Below are 20083 nucleotides of genomic sequence, written 5' to 3'. Positions count from 1 at the left end.
ATGGGAGGTCCCACATCTCCAAGGCAAACCCTCCTGTCTACAGAAGCCCTGCTGCTGGCTGCTCTTGTATCCCCCCTCCCTTCACGTGCTCACCGTCCAGGGAGTGGATGAGAAAGTAGACAGTATCTAAGACACTGCTTTTGTACTCAAGCCTAGCCTTCAAAGTAGCCAGTGCAGCTTCTGGGAAGGTAGGAAGTCAGAATGGCTAGGAAAGACACTTTACAGCTGCACATGCTCACACTGCAGCTGGCATTGCTACAGAAATCACTTCAGGAGAAACCCTCCCTCCAGACCTTAGCCAAGCTCTGTGTCCAAATGTTTGGCATGTTCTGAGACCCTAAGAACAGTTCTGGAGCTCAAGGAGGTCAATCTAGATATATAGTGTGAGTGAGGCTCCTCCCGGCTCCTAAAGTCCAGTACTACTTCACTTGAAGCATCTCACCCAATCCTCTGATAGCCTCTGGCAGGTCACAGTGTCTGAGGACAACTCTCCATTTAGACACTAATTTAATGTAGCTGTAGTCACAGAGAGGAGGATGTCACTTCAAAATGTTCACTACCACAATGAAGGTTCCAATGGTGCCAAGACACACATGCCTTCACTAGCAATGGCATTAGGCACGTGGGTTTAGGGAGCTGGAGAGAAGCAGGACAAGGTGCATTTATTTTTTTAAGACTTTTAAAAAATATTTTATTTATTTATTATGTATACAACATTCTGCTTCCATGTATATCTGCACACCAGAAGAGGGCAGCAGATCTCATAACGGATGGTTGTGAGCCACCATGTGGTTGCTGGGAATTGAACTCAGGACCTCTGGAAGAGCAGTCAGTGCTCTTAACCTCTTGAGTCATCTTTCCAGCCCCTGACAAGGTGCATTTGTATCAAATGTTCTTTCTAACAGTAAAAATCATTTGCTGACAGTGTTAAGGGAAGGCAGAAGTTGCACCCAATAATACCATTCTAAGAGTTTAGTCACTATTCATACACATACAAAGTATTAATGGTATATCATATACATTATAAGCCATTTGCCCAGGTTTCTATGTTGTCTTCATAAACGTTATCTGTATTTTCTAAAGTAGAGAAGTCCATAAAACTCAAGCCATCTGTTAACATTAGGACCATAAATATAAGCCATTAGTAATATAAAAACTTCTAGGCAGCAAGAAAAAAAAAAAAAACATCTAAAATACGTGTTATGTGATAACAAAGGAAAGTGAACAAATGGTGTGTCAGGTGTTCTTAACCAAAGTGCTAGCACTGGGTGCTCTCAACTCGTTCAGGAGTTCTGGAAGCTCAGGCGCCTTCTTTTTTTTTTAAATTTATTTATTTATATTTTACGTGCATTGATGTTTTGCCTGCATGTGTCTGTGTGACAGTGTCAGCTCTTGGAGGTACAGACAGTTGTGAGTTGTCACATGGGTACTGGGAATTGAACAGGGTCCTCTGGAAGAGCAGCCAGTGCTCTTAACCACTGAGGTGCCTTCTTTCTGCCTTGGTTTTCCCAAGATGATATGGAGGAAGGCTGCTATAAATAAGAACCCTCCTACTCTGAAATTTCACATTCATTTCTCAGAGCAATGACAAACTTTGGGCAGTGTGATATATGCCTTAAAGGTGGGGGTCTGGTGGAAATACAAAGAGGTACTCTTGTTCTCCTTTTGAGACATCAGTGCCCAGTATGGCTTCAACAGCAGATTTCTGGAAGTCATATTGTTTTGGTGTTGCTGACTCCTGGCCATAGACGGTTGTTCCAGAAATGGGCACCTACTCCAGGCTGGAAAAAGGCAAACAACACAGCAATGTGATGGCTTAACCCACAGATTCTGACTCTGACACAGACTCTCAGGCATTTCTCACCCTATGGTTCAACTTCTATTGACAACGAGGGAAACTCTGGAGAGGAACCTCAGCCATCTTGGAAATCCACTCAATTCTGGATACGACTGAAGTTTTGGGCAAACAGATTTAAGGCATTTTGTTTTGACCCTCCAGTCTGTCTTTATGACCCAGAGGGATCCTTCTCAACATGTTCTGCTCTTCTGAGGCCCAGTGCAGCCTAATGACAGCCCTCTTATGCATGCAGAGATGCTAACAGAGATAGGCAACTAAGGCTGGGATCCCAGGCCAGCCAGAGGTTGCAAACATTAAGGAACTAAATATTAGATTAGGGCTAATCTGGTAAATTCAGAATACTGAGGGCAATAGGAACCTTAAAATAGGATAGACAGCTGAAAACATGAACCTTTTCTATGCTTTGCACTAATCCACTGAGCTATCTGCAGGTCTCATCTAGCAGGTATTTAACCATACACCAGAGACATTTCCTTCAGTCCGGGGAAGAAGGCCAGGGGGAATTGCTTCCATATGAAATATTAGCTCCTTTACATTTCTAAACGAAAGCTTTGCAGGCGTGGATATGATGACTGTGCTCACTCGTAAGAGCCCTCTGCTATCAGCACCCCAAATTCCCAATCTCAAAATCACAAGCCCCAAACCAACCAATGAACCAAAAGAGAAAGAGCTTCATTCAAGCGCCTGGCCAGGGATCCTGGGACAACCAAGGCTCTGACTTAAGGTGGCCAGGATGCACAAATCTAAAAAAAAAAAAATGTTGTTGGGTTTGTCTGCATCAAAGCTTCCCATGGCCCCAGAAGTGGCAGGAAGCTGCTTGTCAAAGGCCCTGACAAGGACAGTGACCTAAGATTCTGAGTTCTCTAGTGTACCTCAGTCTGAAGCTGCAGTGGTTTCAAAGGAGCCTTAAGCTTACCAGTCAGTGAGGGCTAGCACAAGGGACAGAGCTGTGGGTAAAACCTACTCTACTCCTCCCTTCACAACACCCCTGAGACCCTTGTCCCTCAGAAGAGGCCACATTCTAGCTAGTGTCTGGCTCAGAGGTCTTTGGGTACATTAAGTACAGGATAGCAAATGAAAACTGCACGCAGAGCAGAGAGCCCTTCAAGGCCATGCTACCCAAGACTCAGGGGCCAGAAGCATGAAGGCCAGACCAGAATGAAGAGGCCTCTGAACACTCCCCTTTTCCTTCTGGGAGTGAATGGCTGGTGGTTTTGGAGGAGACACCTGCCTCTCTCCTCCTTGAGTCCTCATCCCATTAAGGGCGGGGTGTGGTTCTGGGCCTTGTAGTTGGTTTTAAGAAATAGGTCTAAGTAAAAACAGAAGATCTGTTGAGAATGTCTGCTTTACAGCAAAGACAACAAACATGACACATCAGATCCAGTTCAGTCCAGGTACTTCCTTGCTGAAGATCAGTTACTGTGAAACATGCCTGAGTTCTTTCAAACCACAAGGCAAAACCTGTAATTAACCTACATTTTCTGAACTGAACCACTGTAGAATCACACACCCACACCGCCCCCAACACAACCCTTATTAAAATGGACAGTCCCAGACTACATATTGAGAATGCCTTTGCCATACAAGGAAAGGAGTGGACTTATTTATTGATTTATTTGCAACAAAGTGTGCTTAATTTTGCCACCTCAATACATCTGGAACATCTACTGAGAGTGGTGGTCACATGGATTAGCTTTACCTTTCCAGTTTTGTCTTATTGGCTCCTCAACATGATTCAGTACCTAAAACACACACTGCCAGTGTGCAGCCACACCTGCCAGCTTAGTATTAAAACATGCACTCAAGAGCCAGGTATGGTGGTGCACTCCTGTAATCTTAGTAAAAGGAAGATGAAAACAAGAAGGTCAGAAGTTCAAGGTCATCCTCAGCTATCTGGTAAGTTTGAGGACAGCCCTGGCTACATGAAATGTTGCCTAAAACAAACAAACAAATAAGCAAAATAAAATAAAACCCCCAAATCCACTCAAGTTAACCTCTGTGTAAATGTGAAATCTGACTGTATGACCAGAAAACAGGTACAGAACTTTATTATTTTACTTATTTATTTGTTTGTTTTTCAGAGACAGGGACTCTCTGTGTAATAGCCCTAGCTGTCCTGGAATTCACTCTCTAAATCAGGCTGGCCTTGAACTCACAGAGATCCACTTGCTTCTGCCTCTCAAGTGCAGGGATTAAAGGTGTACACCACCACCGCTGGTCGAAGAGAACTTTAAAGAGTGTTTATGGCTTGGAATTTAATTCAATCCCCTGTAAAGACCTAACAGCTACTATTAGCATAGCTCTGCTTCCAGCTACCATTCTACTGGTTTTCAAAGCTCAGTTCACTTCTCACATATGGCTAGGCAGACTCCAAGCCAGAAGTGGTTATGCCTAATAAAAGTCTCTACTCCAGTGCGCTCAGCCAACAGGCTACAGGGGGTGGCAAAGCAAGGCACCGTTTTTTTTTTTGCAAGAATATTTCATCATTCTTCCCTTTCCTAGTAAGGTGAGATTATTTTTTCTCATTTTAGGATCACAAAGCTTACACAATTCCTGCTTTGAGTTGGAAAAACAAGCCCTTTTCTTAGTACAGTGCTACTGGAAACAGGTCTATTTCTTGGCCATACCAACTTTCCCAGGAAAAGGAAAAGAAAATGTTTAAAGTCCAATTTAAAAGGTGAATGCAGGCCTTCACATATACCATTCAGAAGCAGAGGAAATAATGACCTTTAATTTTCTTAATTAAATTTTTTTAAACAGTATCATACATGAGTACTACTGTATTTACATAATTTACACTCTTTCCTCTCCCTACTTCAACTCTTCCCATGCCTTCCCCCCCAACCTTTGATATTTTTATTTTCAGACTTTTAAAATGTGACAAGCATCATCACCTCCTCATCGAGTGGTGCCTGTCTAAGACACGGTTCTTACTGGAAAGGACTTTATTATTTTTTAAACGTGTATATGTAGGGCCATATGTGTATGGGGTTGAACATGCATGTGTGGGCATATATGCAGAGGTCAGAGGATAATCTTGGCTGTGATCCCTGGGAATGCCATCCAATTCCTGTGAGACGGGCTCTTTTACTCACAAGGAGTTCACCAGTTCCTGGCTAGGGTTGTTGGCCAGGAAGCACAGGGATCCTCTGGTCTCTATCTCTAGCATGTCGATTACAAGCAAGTAGTACCAGGCTCTGCTTTCTACATGGTGCTGGGGACTGACTAAGGCCAACCACTTTACAAACCAGGCCATGCCCTTTGCTCCTTAAAGAAAACAAAACAGAACAAACAACAACAACAAAAACCTAAAGTAAATGAATAAATAAAATAAAAATAAATAAGTAAGAATTGACAGGCCCTTGGCTGTTTGACAGTTTTTGAAAAATCAAGCTAATACATGTATGTGACTGTATGTATATGTGTGTGAGAGTGCAAGTGTATATGCATGTGTGTGGAGGTCAGAGAACCACCTCAGATATTGTTTCTTAATCACAGGCCACATGTGTTTGGGGACCTGATCTCCTAGTGGCCTGGAGCTCACCAAGTAGGCTTTCCTAATTGGCTACTGAGTCTTAGGGATCTACCTGGCTCTGCCTCCCTAAAGCTGGGATTACAGGCATGCAGCACCATGCTCAGCTTTCTTATGTGGGATGCAGAAATTGACAGGGCTTCTTCATGCTTGCAAGGCAAGTACTTTATTAACTGAGCTTGTTTTTTCAACCCTGTGAAAAACCTTTAAAGTAACCAAGAATGAAGAGAGATCTAACTACTAACTAATGAGGGAATGAACAAAACCCTGTATTACATACAAGCTTACTAAGATGATGGTCAGGACATCATCAACAAAATACACATGCCTTATTGACACATGATGAGTTTGAAGGCCCACACACAAAGTACACATTGTCAGTATGCATGGACATCAATTGGCCTACTGCACACTTGCTTGCCACACAACTGCAGAGCATGCTGGCTCCCAAATAGTGCACTGCAGAGCATGCTGGCTCCCACACAGTGCACTGCAGAGCATGCTGGCTCCCACACAGTGCACTGCAGAGCATGCTGGCTCCCCAGGTGATCCAGGGATGAAACAGGAGCTGCAGTTCATTACCGCTGCTCAGCAGTGCAATGGTATCCTGCCACAATCACCGGCCCAGAAAGGGGTCAAAATCTACATGTCAAGAGCAGTTCCTATGAATGTAGAACCCCTTTGCACCACTCTAAAGCTGAAAGCCCTAAGTCGAACAAATGTTAGTTAGGTCAGGGAATGTGTATCAAAATCACAACTGGATCATTTTCTTTCATTACCTATTTGTGCCCTGGGCATCAATAACTGCATGGGCATAAAGGTATTGGTGTCCCTTTAGGAAATCATTTCTTTATAACCCAGAGAATGCCACTGTTCCTTACATTTGAGGTTTTTCTCAGTAGCCAATTTACATGGCTGCAGTTTTAAAAACTCCTTCCCAGGCTCAAACTATATTGGAACACACAGCTACTTCCCCAAATATACATTTATGTCTACATCTGAAATCACAAACTCACCCTTGACACCACCCTCCTCTTTATTGCCATAACCTGTTTATTACAAGGCTTTCTCACCTGGGAAGTCTTAACATCATCCCTCTGCTACCCTGTACCCATCTAATGTGTCCTCTCATCCCCTTATTTCAAGAGCAATGGTTTTCTCTACTTCTTTGCCTAGAACAAGAACAACCCTAGTTTTCCTGTGTTATTAGAATTATGTCACATCCAGCATCAGACACATTGGGAGGTTCCTGGAACTCAGCCACTTTTTAGTGCTTACACAAAATGGTCTAGATTTCCTGACACACTGAGCCCACCATCATAATACATCACATCTTATAGAAAAGACCTATTGGACCTGCCTGCCTAAGTCTTACACAACTCAAAGTCCCTATTTACCCTAAGTGTAATGAGGGGTCTTGTGGCATCCATTAGTATTAAGAGAATTTAAAATGTCTGGATTTTCATCTCAACAATGATCCAGAATAATTCATCTGTATCAGTGACATAGGTTTCTTGGGTGTTGACTTTTTTTAGTTGTAAGACACTTTGTGTCTTATATGTATTTGTATACATGTATTTGTAGGCACATGGATACGCACTTTCATATACAGGCCAGAAGTCAACCTTGACTATTGTTCCTCTGGACAGTTTACTGTCTTGTTTTCCAAGTCAGGGTATTTCCTTACCCTGGAAAGTTTGGCAGTTATGCTAGGTTTGCTTGCCACTGAGCCCAGGGGATCGACTACCTCCACTTTTCTAGTGTTAGGATTCAAAGGCATTATGCCCATTTTTTGCCCCAACAAATGGTTTCTTTGTATAGCCATGGATGCCCTAGAACTCAATTTGTAGACCAGGCTGTCCTTGAACTCAGAGAGTCACCTACTTCTGCCCCCTGAGTGCTGAGATTAAAGGTGTGTGCCACCACCACTTCACTTTTTCTTTTTTAATGTGGGCTCTAGCTTGAATTTAGCTCCTAAGGCTTGCAACACAGAGCTCTTCCTTTTGCTTATGGAATAATATTTCAGCTTCTTAATATATTAGAGACTATAATGGTCCTTATGATTTCCACTATTAGACTGGTCCAAAATCATCCTTTTCTTTTCAAAGACACCCGAGATCGACTTTGATAAGCACGTACTGTCATGTGCTGTCTCTCTCCTGAGGTCTCTGGGGCTGTTCTCCAACCCTCTTGTAGTGTTTTACTTTCATGTGCATTATGTCTTATCCTTCTAGGCCGATGGCAAACTCTGTGGGGACAAGGAGTATGTCTTGGTTCCTCTGGATTCTTGATGCTCCAAAAGCAATATACAGAAGGTGCTTGGTGAACACCAACTGCTGTGGTGCTAACAACCCATGGGCTGAGAGTCAAATGAGTGCTTCACAGGGGTCAAATGTCAGATACCCTGCACATCAGATATTTACATAAAGATTCACAACAGTAGCAAATTGACAGTTATAAAGCAGCAACAGAGATAATTTTATGATTGGGGGTCACAATGTGAAGAACTGCACTGAAGGGCTGCAGCGTCGGAAGGTGGAGAACCACTGCTGTAAAAGATGACATAAGCACACTCAATATTTAAGGGGAAAAACTAAGCAAACAACAGAGACTGAGCTTCAGTAGACAGTCAAGCCTTATTAGAACTGGGCAGCAAAGCAGAAGCATTTTTCTCCCTTGTAGCTGATGAGAGGTCTCCATGAAATCTGTTCATCGTCTCCATGATGATCTGTCAGTCCATCAGTTCCCAACGCTTCTGCCAAGTCCTTCTCTGGACAGTCCTTACAGTGCGAATTCGACAATGACAGCATTCATTTTACCATGCGAGCAAGGTGGTCTGAATTTGCCACATTAGTAGAAAACTGGAGCTGCCAAGGAAACTGTGTTAGAAAAGTGGAACCTAAGAGTGAGGCTTCTCTCTTGGGGTGCACTGAGAGGGCGGCACACCCTTTCCACACACAGTGCTTCCTTCACCTGGTGCCTGAAATACTCTTGCCTTGCCCATGCCGTCACCTGCAGACAGAAAGGGGTCAGTGGAGGACATCTAGAGCACACACGAGTTGATGGACTATTAGCTGCACCTGAGGGTCAGTCAAGTTCTCCCTCTTCACAGAAAGAGAACTGAAGGCTTAGTGCAGAGGAACGAAGATGAGAACCACATGCGCCTTACAACAGTCAGAGGCATAAGGAGGGGCAAATCTAACTGTATGAAAGAGCAGTCCACAGGATGTACCAAACTCACGGAGAAAGGAGAAAGCGTGAACTTCTCTGTAAAACAGCTGTCCTTACTGCTCATGTCTCAACTACATAAAAAGGGGAACGAGAAAGACAACTTTAGCCAAAGAAATTCTGAAGGCAGAGCAGAGTGGAGACTTCCTCCGTGAACTGCTCTTTGTTCAGGCGCAACCGCATCTTCAGCACAGACATTAGTTAAAACAGAGCGCACTGTTGCCTACACCTGGAGTCTAATTAGGTCAGTCTCCACTACCGCTGGTCTAAATCAGCCACACTACGCATCTCTCAAAGTGTGGCTAGCACTCAAGTCAAGTCGTTAGGATGGTGATGGTGGTGGTGGTGGTGGTGGTGGTGGTGGTGGTGGTGGTGGTGGTGGTGGTGGTGGTGGTGGTGTGTGTGTGTGTGTGTGTGTGTGTGTGTGTGTGTGTGTGTGTATAGCTAAAGTATAGCTAAAGCTTTCATTTATCCAGTCAAACAGAACAAATGTAACAAACGATGCTATAAACGACGAGAATGCTAGACTCAGTAGCATGGGGTTTTCAGTGACACATGCAAGGAGTTGTAATCAGTAACATTTAACCATAACTTACATCTGTCTTCTGCCTCTGTACATTGTTTGCCAGGGTTACAAAAGATTCCCGTGAGGTCTATCTGTCACTTAGCTGGGTACACCTCTGTTATCAGGTGAAAGGGACAAAGGGACACACGCATCCCAATCTGTGGATCACATGGCTTCACAAGAACTGATATTTCTACCTAACCAGTTCTGGAGACTGACAGAGGGGGAGGGAGAGTACAGACCTGATTCCTTGCAAGGCCCAGGCCCCCGGCCTCCGTCAATGCTGCTATCCAACTTCTGGGCCCAGCCAAAGCGATCAGAAGCAGGCAGACTATTGCCAAGTCTGCACTCTGCCCACAGCGACTGCCAACTAATGATAGATTAGACGAATCAGATTGCTCTATCAAAACATTAATCTCAAATCTTGATTAGTAAGCCTATTGAATTATGATTAGTTCACAAGGGTGCAGCTGACAGATAAGATACTCTATCTGACAATGGGTACTAGTTGCTCTGCCCAAAGCCAAAAATACCCCCAAACAAATAAAACAGAACAAAACAAAACAAAACAAAACTCGAAAATACAAACTAGCAAAATAACAGTAACCAGCACAGCACAATGAGGAGGATAATAAGGCTATGTACATTTCTTAGTTTATTAAAGAGTTTGCATGTGAGAAGCCAGCTTTCCTATAAAAAACAAGGGAGAGACTTAGAGAAATATATGGTAAAACAATATGGTGTGAACATGAGCCCACTGGGGCTCTCCTACTTTTTCAGTCAGCAGTGTGAACTTGAGATTGCTACAGGGGGCGCTCTGCCTGGTTTTGGTAACATCTTAGTTACAAAGGCAGGGCAAAATGACTTTCTTAGCGGTGCTGCCCAGTACCCTGGCCTGTGGGATGACAACATCTGTGCAAAGACCTCAAGGATTTTTAAAGGGGGAATTTTAAAGAAGTCTGTAGAGAGAAAAAACATGGCAAGGGAGGGATGGAGGTTGTTCAGTCAGGCATTAAAACTAGTTTCTGATGTTTTTCTTTTAAGTGCTATTGACTGAACAAGCTAAGCACATGCTACATTTCCATATCCCCAGCCTCCACTGAAAATATCCACAGGGGCTAAGAACACCGCTAGGCTGTTCTTACAGAGAACCTGGGTTTGGTTCCTAGCACCCTCTTGGTGGCTCACAACTGTCTATAATTCCAGTTCCAGTGATCTGACACTCTCTTCTGGCCTCAAAGAGCACCACGCATGCCCCATGGTGCAGATATATGTGTGGGCAAGCATTCACATACATAAACTAAAAACACACAAATCTTTAAAAAACCTTCCTAGTTTATAGGAAATGAACATTCAATACGGTGTAAGCTTATATTCTGAGTTGATACACATGTATGACTCAGAAAAATTAAAATAGTATTACTCATTCTCTTATCACCCCCCCCCCCCCCGCCTACCTGCATTTAGGTCTCTCTCAGTCCCCTGAATTCAGCTGCTACAGGGGGCTAAAGTGGCATAGTCTAAGGATGCCAGGCACTCAGACTCCTGTGTCACTTTAGATGGTATGGCCATCTTACCCTGACCTTATGATTTTACACAAAGCCTAATGTCCTATAATCGTGTTTCTCTTTAGCTGATATTAACCTTGCAGTGACTTCTCTCCTCTGTCTCTCGGACACTCATAACTATACTCTGCTAATCAATTGTGCTCTGCAGATGGGGTCAAGGAAACTTACTTCCTCTTTTGATAGCCTCCAATGTTTCTACTCTTGGGGATAAAAGTGCTTTAAATGGAGTTATATTCTAGGAAAATCAATATATGATTACTGCAAAGATCTGTATTGATTGTCCTGTTGCATTGCAAAAAGGCTGAAGAAAAATGGCAGGGCACATCTCCCTTCGATTCCTACTCCACAGAGTTTGTTGCAAATGTTTGGGCAGGAAAAAAATGGTGGAACTTCATTTAATGACCTGAAGTTCTCATCATTCAATCCTCTTTTTTCTTTCTCTCCTCTGCAAAGCACTCATTACTCCGCTCGGGCCTTCAGTCTCCAACACTGGTCTGCAGCAGAGGCTCCAGGAGAGTTCACAGAGCAGAAGAAAGGAGGCTTCAGACAGGGAGGGCCTGCCAGCAGCTGCAGGGTGCCTTCCCTAATAGCTACCATTCTCTTCTTCCTCCCTCCTAGAATCCTGCCTTTGTGGGACAGCCCTGTACCCAGCTTCAGACACTTCCTGGTGTTAGCAACTGGAGCGAGGGTGAGTGGTGGTGAATGGAGTGATCTGGTGGGCAGGGACTTCTGGGGGAAGTGCCTTGAAGTGTAGATGGGACTTGACTAGCCATAAGCATTTCCCCCTTCTTTACTTTTCCTCCCTACAAGACAGATGAGACTCTGGCCAGATGACAGCAGCTCTGTGGTCAGTAGATGCTGAAACTAAAACACATGTCCACACCAGGGCAGAGCCCAGCCCAAGAGTGACCTGATTACTTTGGCTGCAGGAGCAAGAAGACTGCCTCACTTTCTATGTATTCCTTTCTTACCACCCCACCCCCCACCCCCCCCACCCCACCCCAAATCCCATATACCTTACATCACTGCTTTCCAGGGTGCTGATGTGTGCAGAGAAACTAAGACATTCCTTCAGGGATGTGTGGGTCCTCAATGTTATACCAACTAATGAGAACCAAACCCCACCTCCAGGGCTAATGGAGATGGTTGACACTGCACCAGCCAAGGAGGAGCACATGGTTCTGTCACAGCCCTGCTGGCATACACCCTGACTCTCCTATTCCTAGGCCACTGCTACTGGATCACCCAATTCTCCAAGTTGTCTATGAGCTTCGCTCAATTGTTTTTGCAAGCATTAGCTCGGGAGTCACCACAGTGCCAGTGTTTAGCTGTCCCAGTGCATTGCTCCCATACTAATAGGACTCAGTTTCTTTGGAGGAATTCTTCTCTCTAGGTGAGCCTGAGTGGAGCTGCCCTCACAGCTCAGAAGAGACCGAAGTTCTAGGTTATGCCCACCAGGCTTCAATTAGGGCTTCAAGGCCATTTGGATGGTTCTGGATTTGAAGCTATTGTGGCCAAAGTGGGCCATCGCAAAGACCCTTGGAGGCACAACAGCCTTCACTGTGACTGTGACGTGCTTCCAGTGAGTTGTCATCTAAGGACCTGGAAATGCACAAGTATACTGGCTACTTAGCATCGGTGGACTACAAGGTTTCCTCCAAAAGTGTAACTTAATCGAGGGAGATATGAAATGAAGAGAAAATGAAATTTCTGCAATAATAAGAACTCATCTTTAGTGATTCCTATGAGGCACCCATTCTTCCCCCAAGTGTAAACTGAGGTTAAGTGCTACCACCAATCCCTCATTTGGATGGGGGACTGAGGCAGAGAGATTAGATAGTTTGCTTAATACCATCTAGTTTGAAAATGGAGGAATCAGGACCAACTCCAAAATGACTATGACAAACATTTATACTCCCACCTTGCTGGTAGGCAATGCAACTGACTGCAGGTATCTAGGAGTATATTTTAGTGATATGGCAATTCCATAGAAAGGCTCTAAATGGAGAAAGCTCAGATTTTCACTGCAGCATTCTTCATATTATCAAAATGAAACAGAACTACCTAACTTTTCAATAATGAGGAATAAGATAAAATACAGTATATTTACTTAGTAGAGTATTATTCAGTAACTACAATGCATAATTACTACAACATCAAAGTTGTTTCACTATGTGAAATGTGTTGTCATTTTATATAAAAGCAGAACATAAAATCAAATGCATTCAACAGTCATCTCTAGGTTAAATCATATATATTCACATAGCAGAGGTTGGAAAATAACTTTCAAAATGAAAATAGCTATGTTAGGAGAGTGGGATGTGAATGAATCCTGCACCTTCTATTTGCCCATTATTTTCAAAATTTCAAAGGGTAGAGAATATGCTCTTAAAAAAGAAAGTAATGGACACTGTTGAGGATGCTATGGATGACGGCTGGGTGAGCCTGCTGCTTGCCCTTCAGTACAGATGAGCAGAGAGCTGGAAGGAGGGGTGGCTTGGAACTCCTGGCTTTTTATCCAGACAAGGTAAATGAAGTTCGGCCGGTCAGGAGAGTAAATAAGATTAGTTATGGGCTCCAGGTCATCCACTCACGGAGGTCAGAGAGTGTGAGATTATTATCCCTGGTAGAAGAACAGCAAAATAGCATTACAGAATAAATTAATGAAAAAGGTAGAAGATTATTTGAACGAAAGCCCTAATCACTTTAGAGATTTCACTCAACTGCTCTACTGGCTATCAGTCAAACTCACAAAACAAATACGCTTGTTCTCCTAAGTAATTCCAGGAGCTCTCCCCTTCTTGCTTCAAAGACATCCAATCTAAGGAAAGTCAAGAATAAAGTTACCCTGGCTTGCTGTTCCGCCTCATGCAAACCCCCTGAAGCACTAGGGTGCACACTGTTCCAATGTATATACTCAGGATGCAGATGGCTCATTGAAGATTCATAATTGCCAGCCTGTTTGGCCTTTGATTCCAAATAAACCATCATTCCATACCCATTCAGAAACACTGAATTCACCAATGTGCAAACTGCATATTTTATTAAATAAACACAAACTCGGAGATAATGACATACATTTGTTTTCATCACAAGTCCTAATGCAGCATTTCTCCAAGGCTTCCGGTATTAGCATTGCTTGCCGCATTTCAAATGCCTTTGAACTTTCTGAAAAGCTACATCTGTTAGCTCCTGTGTATACAGGCAGAAAGTTACCAGGTGAATTAAGTTTTAATATAAACTGCTTTGTTCACTATTAAGATTGATGTTGGATACGCTGTACTGTAAGTTGCAAACTGCAATTACAATTCCTTGCAATTATCTTTGGCTGTTAATAGCACAAGATAGTGTGTCACTTTCTACCAAGCGCATGATTTATCATTTGTGTTTTTTTTCCCCCTGAACTCTTGTGGTATTCCAAATGTATAATCTTGTTGTATTTATTTCCCAGTGGTCCAACAAAATGCACAGCAAGTGCTGACTAGAACAAACTAAAAAGCACCACTATTGACAAGCCGTCACTTGAGCAGTAATGAACACTCTGCCTCCACTTTCACCTCAACAAGCAGCAGCTTTAATTTATGATAAAGCAAAGGAGAGGCAACCTCCAGGTTTATTATACCCTCAGTGCTGTTTCAAATAAAGTAATTAGAAGGTCAAGAGACGGGTCTGGAAAGCCAAATAGAAACGCAACCCTTCTGTACTGACATTAAAAAAAACAGACTAGTATGTTCAAAGAGTATTTTATCCATCTTCTCAAAGGCAGGGCAAGGCTGTTGTTGCCTTTTTTTTTTTTTAAATACTACCGTAACCAATCAGAACCAGTGGCTGTCCCACTCGCTTTCTCTTAATTTGCTCCATATGGACTGTAAGCAGCTCTAAAGAGTCACTGGACTCAGGGGAAGGCCAACTACTCTCCCCCTATTCCCCCCACCCCACTCCCCCACCCCCCACTCTGGGACAAACCAGGGACAGGTGATCAGGAAGCCAATGGGGTCTTATGGGGTCTTCTCTTTTTTAAATAATGAAAATGCAGAAGGTGGAGCAATGGGAAGGATCTGGTGAGCTCCTATACAAGGAAATAACTAGAGTCGGCTTAAAGCATCCAAGGGAAGCGTGAGCAGGGAGCAAGCTGACTTTTCAGCATATTTTGATTCTGGGGATGGAAACCCAGCTGCAATTAACTACCATGTTGTTTCTGAGGACTGTCTATAAATGCACTGTCCATTTTAAAGGGTCCTCCTTTTTCACACACCATGTTCTGCATTTATTTACACCTTCCCTTTTCTCTGCTATCAATGATAACACCCTATAGTTTTTACTAAAGGCCCAAAGACCTATTGGACTTTGGCAATGTGCTAGGCCACTCTCTGAGGAGTCGGGTAATTTTAAGGACCGCATGGACTCTTAAGCCAGCAACCTTGGACATCTGGAACCACAGATTTCTTCAGTGGGCAATAACTGTCCATGAATCAACTCTGTTTTTTCCCATTACCTACTGCCTCTAATTCTTCACCCTCTAAATGAGAAAGAAGGGGACAGACAGAAAGAGGAGAGGGAAGGGAGTACAAGGTGGGAAGGTTAGTCCTGAAGGAGTTTCTGCACAGGGAGCTGTGATAAGCATGTACCAGGAAGCATGTACCTAGAACTGGATGGCATATAAAACAATAAAACAAGGTATCCTTGCTTTGGCTACTTGAATGCTATTATAATCACCTTGACCTATCTCTTGTGGGAGTCTGTGGCCCATAGATTCTAAAAGCCTTTCTGAAATAATGTTTTATGGTGTAATTTTTGCTTCAAGTAATTTTTACCTTGTCTATTCTGGTAGTCTAATTGCACCTGATTATCTAAATGGTGGAAATGTTATGTAATCTCATAATTAGAACATGTAATTATGTTGTAAAAATCTTTGTGAAACTGTAAAACAGAAGGTTTATCAGTACAGTAGTTGGCCTCCCTGACTCTCACTCCCTAATCTCTACCTACAAAAAGCAACGACTTTCCGAAGTGTGAGAGGAAATGGGTACAATTGGGGTTGAGTTTTATAAGGTGAAGGATTGGATCACTCTGGTCTAAGACTCCTTAGGAATCCTAGTGCTAAACCACACTGTAAGTCAGGAAGAAAGACCCAGTTTCTCTACAAGTCATGAACACAAAACACGAACTAAGGCATACAGCATCTCTGATACTGTTTATCCAGCCCAGGAACAGGCTCTTCTGCCTCTGCCTTTTGTTGTTGTCTATACATTTTACTCTAAATTGTAATACTAATTTGTACACATTAGTGGCAAATGTGTCTGGAGATATACCAGATAGTTTACCAATATCCTTTAAGATGGCAATTTCAGCCATTTCTTCAATTAGATGAAGCAAGGACTTGCTGATCTCAGTTCTTCAATGTCCTCTTCTCTTGCCTTCCTGGCCCTTCATTGGAGGTGCTAATGAGTGATGCCAGGACCGAAGCTTGAGCTGTGCAAATGGTATAAGATGCCTGGAGCCTGTGTGATCCAGACTGGAAAGGATGCAAACTACTATCTCAGTGGGAGCTGGACAGCTTTATGGCACCAGCAGTTAGAATCCTCCAAAGGGAAAGGCAGAGATCCAATCTGTTTCTTATAGGAGACCTGTATGTTGAAACACCAACGGAGGTTTTGGAAAGACATTAAAGCAATATAGGGCATGCTTCCTGGCCGCAAGGACCTTCTATGCGGGGTAAGGCCCAGTGCTGGTGAGAGCTAACTGCTTTTGCAAAGATCCCTTGAATGCATAATGGTTACTTAGGGATTTTAAAGTGGGCCTAAGAGTATGGCAAAAATGGAAGAAAATAGTCATGGTGTTTGTGACAGTTAACCCACCACCACTCTCTCCAAAGACTCAGAGGATGTTGACTTCATTGTCAAGTCCAGAGGAACTCTTGGTTAATAAACTTCTTGGTTAATGGCACTTCTATTTCCTGTGACAGTGTTTAGCATAAGAGCTGACCTAAGACTCAGACTTCATGGTGAGGGCAGAGAAAGTGTCAACTGGAACTTTGAGAAATAATTTCTCCCCATCTCTGCTGTTTCTACATTTGATATGATGCCTGAGGCTACTGCAGTCTTTGGAAACATGAAGGAAGACACCACCAGGGTGAAGTTCATAATGGCCAAACTTAAAGAGCACAGGTCTGCTGTGACATCACTGGGCCAACAGCTTTCCCACTTCTGAATTTACTGTAGTGCAAGATAATGACTACCCATGTTTATGCCTAGTTGAGTCGGGGCACAGTTTGTCCCTGTGGACAGTGCCCACTAGTCCACAGTAGAGGAGTAATGCTTAGTAACTATGAGAAGGTCAACACAACTGAATTTAAATATCATTCACTAAAATTAAGTTAGAATCTGAATTCTAATTTAATTGGAATGGTGAATGAAGGCTTTTTAAATGGGTACAATCCTTTTGGTGAGCAGTCTTAAGTGTTTAAGAGTTATGAAAAGGTTATGAATTTTGATCAGCTGTTTTAGATTAGACAATCTACCCCAAGGAAACAATCAAAGCCATTATGAATATGTATGAATATGTAGGTATAGATAGCTACATAGACAGATAGTCACTACATAGGGGGATGGGGTTTATATAGACATCTTCATTCATATACTTCGCTCATATTCACCCCATCCCTTACTTTTTCTTCCCCTCCCCAGCCCCCTTTCTTTTCCCAAATGCCTTCAAGACTCTCTCTCTCTCTCTCTCTCTCTCTCTCTCTCTCTCTCTCTCTCTCTCTCTCATATAAGAGAAAACATGGTAATGCCATTCTGAGTCTGGTATTTCACTTATGCAATCACCTCCATCTCCATCCAATTTACTGCAAATTTGTTCTTCTTTATGGATGAATAGTACTCCACACAGTGGAGTGTTTGTTAATCCATTAATTAGCACCTAGCCTAATTCTGTAACATGGTTGCTGTGAACAGTGCTGCAGTTCTAACTATGACTCTGTAGGTATCTCTGTATAGGGTATGCTGACTCAGATCCTTTGTGTATAGTCCTGGAGGGGTACAGCTTGATCCTAGTTAGCTTTCTTTTCATTTCTGTTTCTTCTTCCTTCCTTCTTTTCTTCCTTCCTTCCTTCCTTCCTTCCTTCCTCCCTCTCTCTTTTTCTTCCTTCATTTCTTTCTTCTTCCTGCTCTCCTCCTCCTCCTTCCCTTCTGAGATAGGGTTTCTCTGTGTAGCCCTAATTGCCGTGGAACTCCCACTGTAGACCAGGCTGTCCTGGAACTTAGAAATCTGCCTGCCTCTTCTTCCTGAGTGCTGGCATTAACAGTGTGTACTACCACTGCCCAGCCCCAGTTAGTTTTCTTAAGGAACCTCTACATTGACTTCCATAGTAGCTAAACCAATTTAACTGCCACTACTAGTAGTGTATGAAGCCACACTAACATCTTTGCCAGCATTTGCTATTTTCTTTCCCTTTGTGCTGTATTTTTTGAGATAAGGTCTTATGTATCTGAGACTGGCTGGAAAGCCCTATGTAGACAAGGGTGACCCTGAACTTCCAATACTTCTTCCTCTACCTCTTGAGTGTTGGGATTATAGGTGAGTACCACCATGCTTGTTTTATGGAGTGCTGGAACTAATCCCACAGTTTTGTGTGGGCTAAACACTCTACCAAATGAACTACATCCCTAGACCCTGCTGTTTCCTAATGATAGATGGAATCTCAATATTGTTCTGATTTGCATTTCCCTGATGGCTAAGGATATTAAACTTATTCTCATGTATACTGGCCATGTGTACTTCATCTCTGAGAAGTACTTGCTCATTTCCTGACTGAATGGTTTGTTTTACTGACACTTAATTTTTTTGAGTTCTTTACATATTCTCTGTGTGACTTTTCTGTCAGATTTACAGTTAGCAGAGTAATTTTCCTACTTTGTAGGCTGTATCTTTACATAGCTAGTTGTTCCCTCTGCTATGTGGCAGCTTTTGAATTTTATTAAGCCCAATAGTATATATCTGATAGAGCACTATGCATCAATTAAAACTGTTATAGAAGTGAAAAATAGAATTCTGTAATAACAACATCAATAGACACATATGTATATTTAATAGTGTGAAGAGACAGCTTGCAAAGTTTTCAGAGTGGTGCTGATATTAGGAGACTAAATGACATATTATTGTTTTATTTTTCTTCCAATTTCACAAATAGAAAAACCCCTTATATGTGAAACATCCCATTGCATTATTCGGCAGCTTGGAACAATTTGTGGGCAAGACTGATTGAAAATGTCTAGACAGCAAGACTGGGCTAACCTAAGGAAAAGACTTGAAGTAGATGCAGAAAACTCATTAGCATCAGGATTTCTTCACAATGAGTTGGATTCTTTTAAAGCCTGGTGTTTGTCTTTTTTGTTTGTTTTGTTTTGTTTGTTTGGTATGTATTCTCTCCCCCTCTCTCCCCACCCCCATCCCCGCCCATATTCAGTGATTATTGCTTGGTTTGGGGAAGATGCAAAACAAAAGCAGTTAGTTTTACACAAGATGGTAAACTAACATCCCGTCCCTGAGAGAACTCCATGGGGATTCCCTATTCCTAACCAAGAAAGAACAGGTCAAATGTCTTGATTCAAATGTTCTGCTTTGGAATAAATTTGCCTGGAAGCAGTGGAGGGTATAGGGTGGGGACTGGGAGTTATTAATGTGGTCTTCTAAATGAAGTCTGGGACACAGGTACAGTGTCTAATCTAAGCCAACGATGATGCCACTGTTGAGCCCTAAAAAAGCTCCTGTATACCACATAATTAAGAGGGATGGTTGGTATCGGGGGACCCAAAATGTTATGCAGACTAACTGATTGTTCCAGTGCTAATGACTGCCCAATTTCTTTAGACTAATTGGTGCAATCTATATTTTTGCAGCAAAGATGAAGTATCAACTTGATTTGGTGTCGATAAAAAATTGATGGATGCTTCTGACTGCTCCATCCCAACAATACACGGATTATTACCACCATAATTATCATAAATGACAAAACATGGGCAAGTGGTGATTACAAGTCTAATTCTATCTTGAGACTTTAATGGCATAAAGCACTCAGGCTTTGCATTCATGATTTACTGCATGGGCACACCCCTGGTGAACAGCACTCATTATCTTACCCATAATGCAAGGCTTTGGCCTAACGTAGAACAAATACTCAAGATGGAGTTCTTAGAAAAGCCAGCCCATTACCATCCACAGACTCCAGTTTGGGAAGGAGACATGTGCCTACCTGTAGCCTCCTTTCCATTCTGGGATATGACAGTTGTATTTCATTCTGCCATGCACAGAGGCTGAGAGTCTGTCAACAA

The 20083-nt window shown here is 42.8% G+C and overlaps 1 protein-coding gene across 4 annotated transcripts in view; it reads right to left on the bottom strand.

Moving 5' to 3' along the window:
• Positions 1-20083, bottom strand: part of Fto (FTO alpha-ketoglutarate dependent dioxygenase) — a 359300-nt gene that overhangs the window by 61838 nt on the left and 277379 nt on the right. For 3 of the 4 annotated variants that reach the window (XM_027405587.2, XM_027405589.2, XM_027405586.2), the window contains 2 exons: positions 9426-9553; positions 8275-8402 (listed from right to left, as the gene is read on the bottom strand). The exons of the other annotated variant lie outside the window; for it this stretch is intronic. In XM_027405587.2, coding sequence (XP_027261388.2) covers positions 8290-8402; positions 9426-9553 — 241 coding nt within the window. In that variant the 3' untranslated portion in view covers positions 8275-8289. Of the gene's footprint in view, positions 1-8274; positions 8403-9425; positions 9554-20083 lie in introns of those variants that run through there. 4 annotated transcript variants of the gene reach the window in all.

The sequence above is a fragment of the Cricetulus griseus genome, chromosome 3 (genome assembly GCF_003668045.3).
Source record: "Cricetulus griseus strain 17A/GY chromosome 3, alternate assembly CriGri-PICRH-1.0, whole genome shotgun sequence".
In the NCBI taxonomy this organism is placed as follows: domain Eukaryota; kingdom Metazoa; phylum Chordata; class Mammalia; order Rodentia; family Cricetidae; genus Cricetulus; species Cricetulus griseus.
This window is presented reverse-complemented; position numbering and strand designations above follow the sequence as displayed.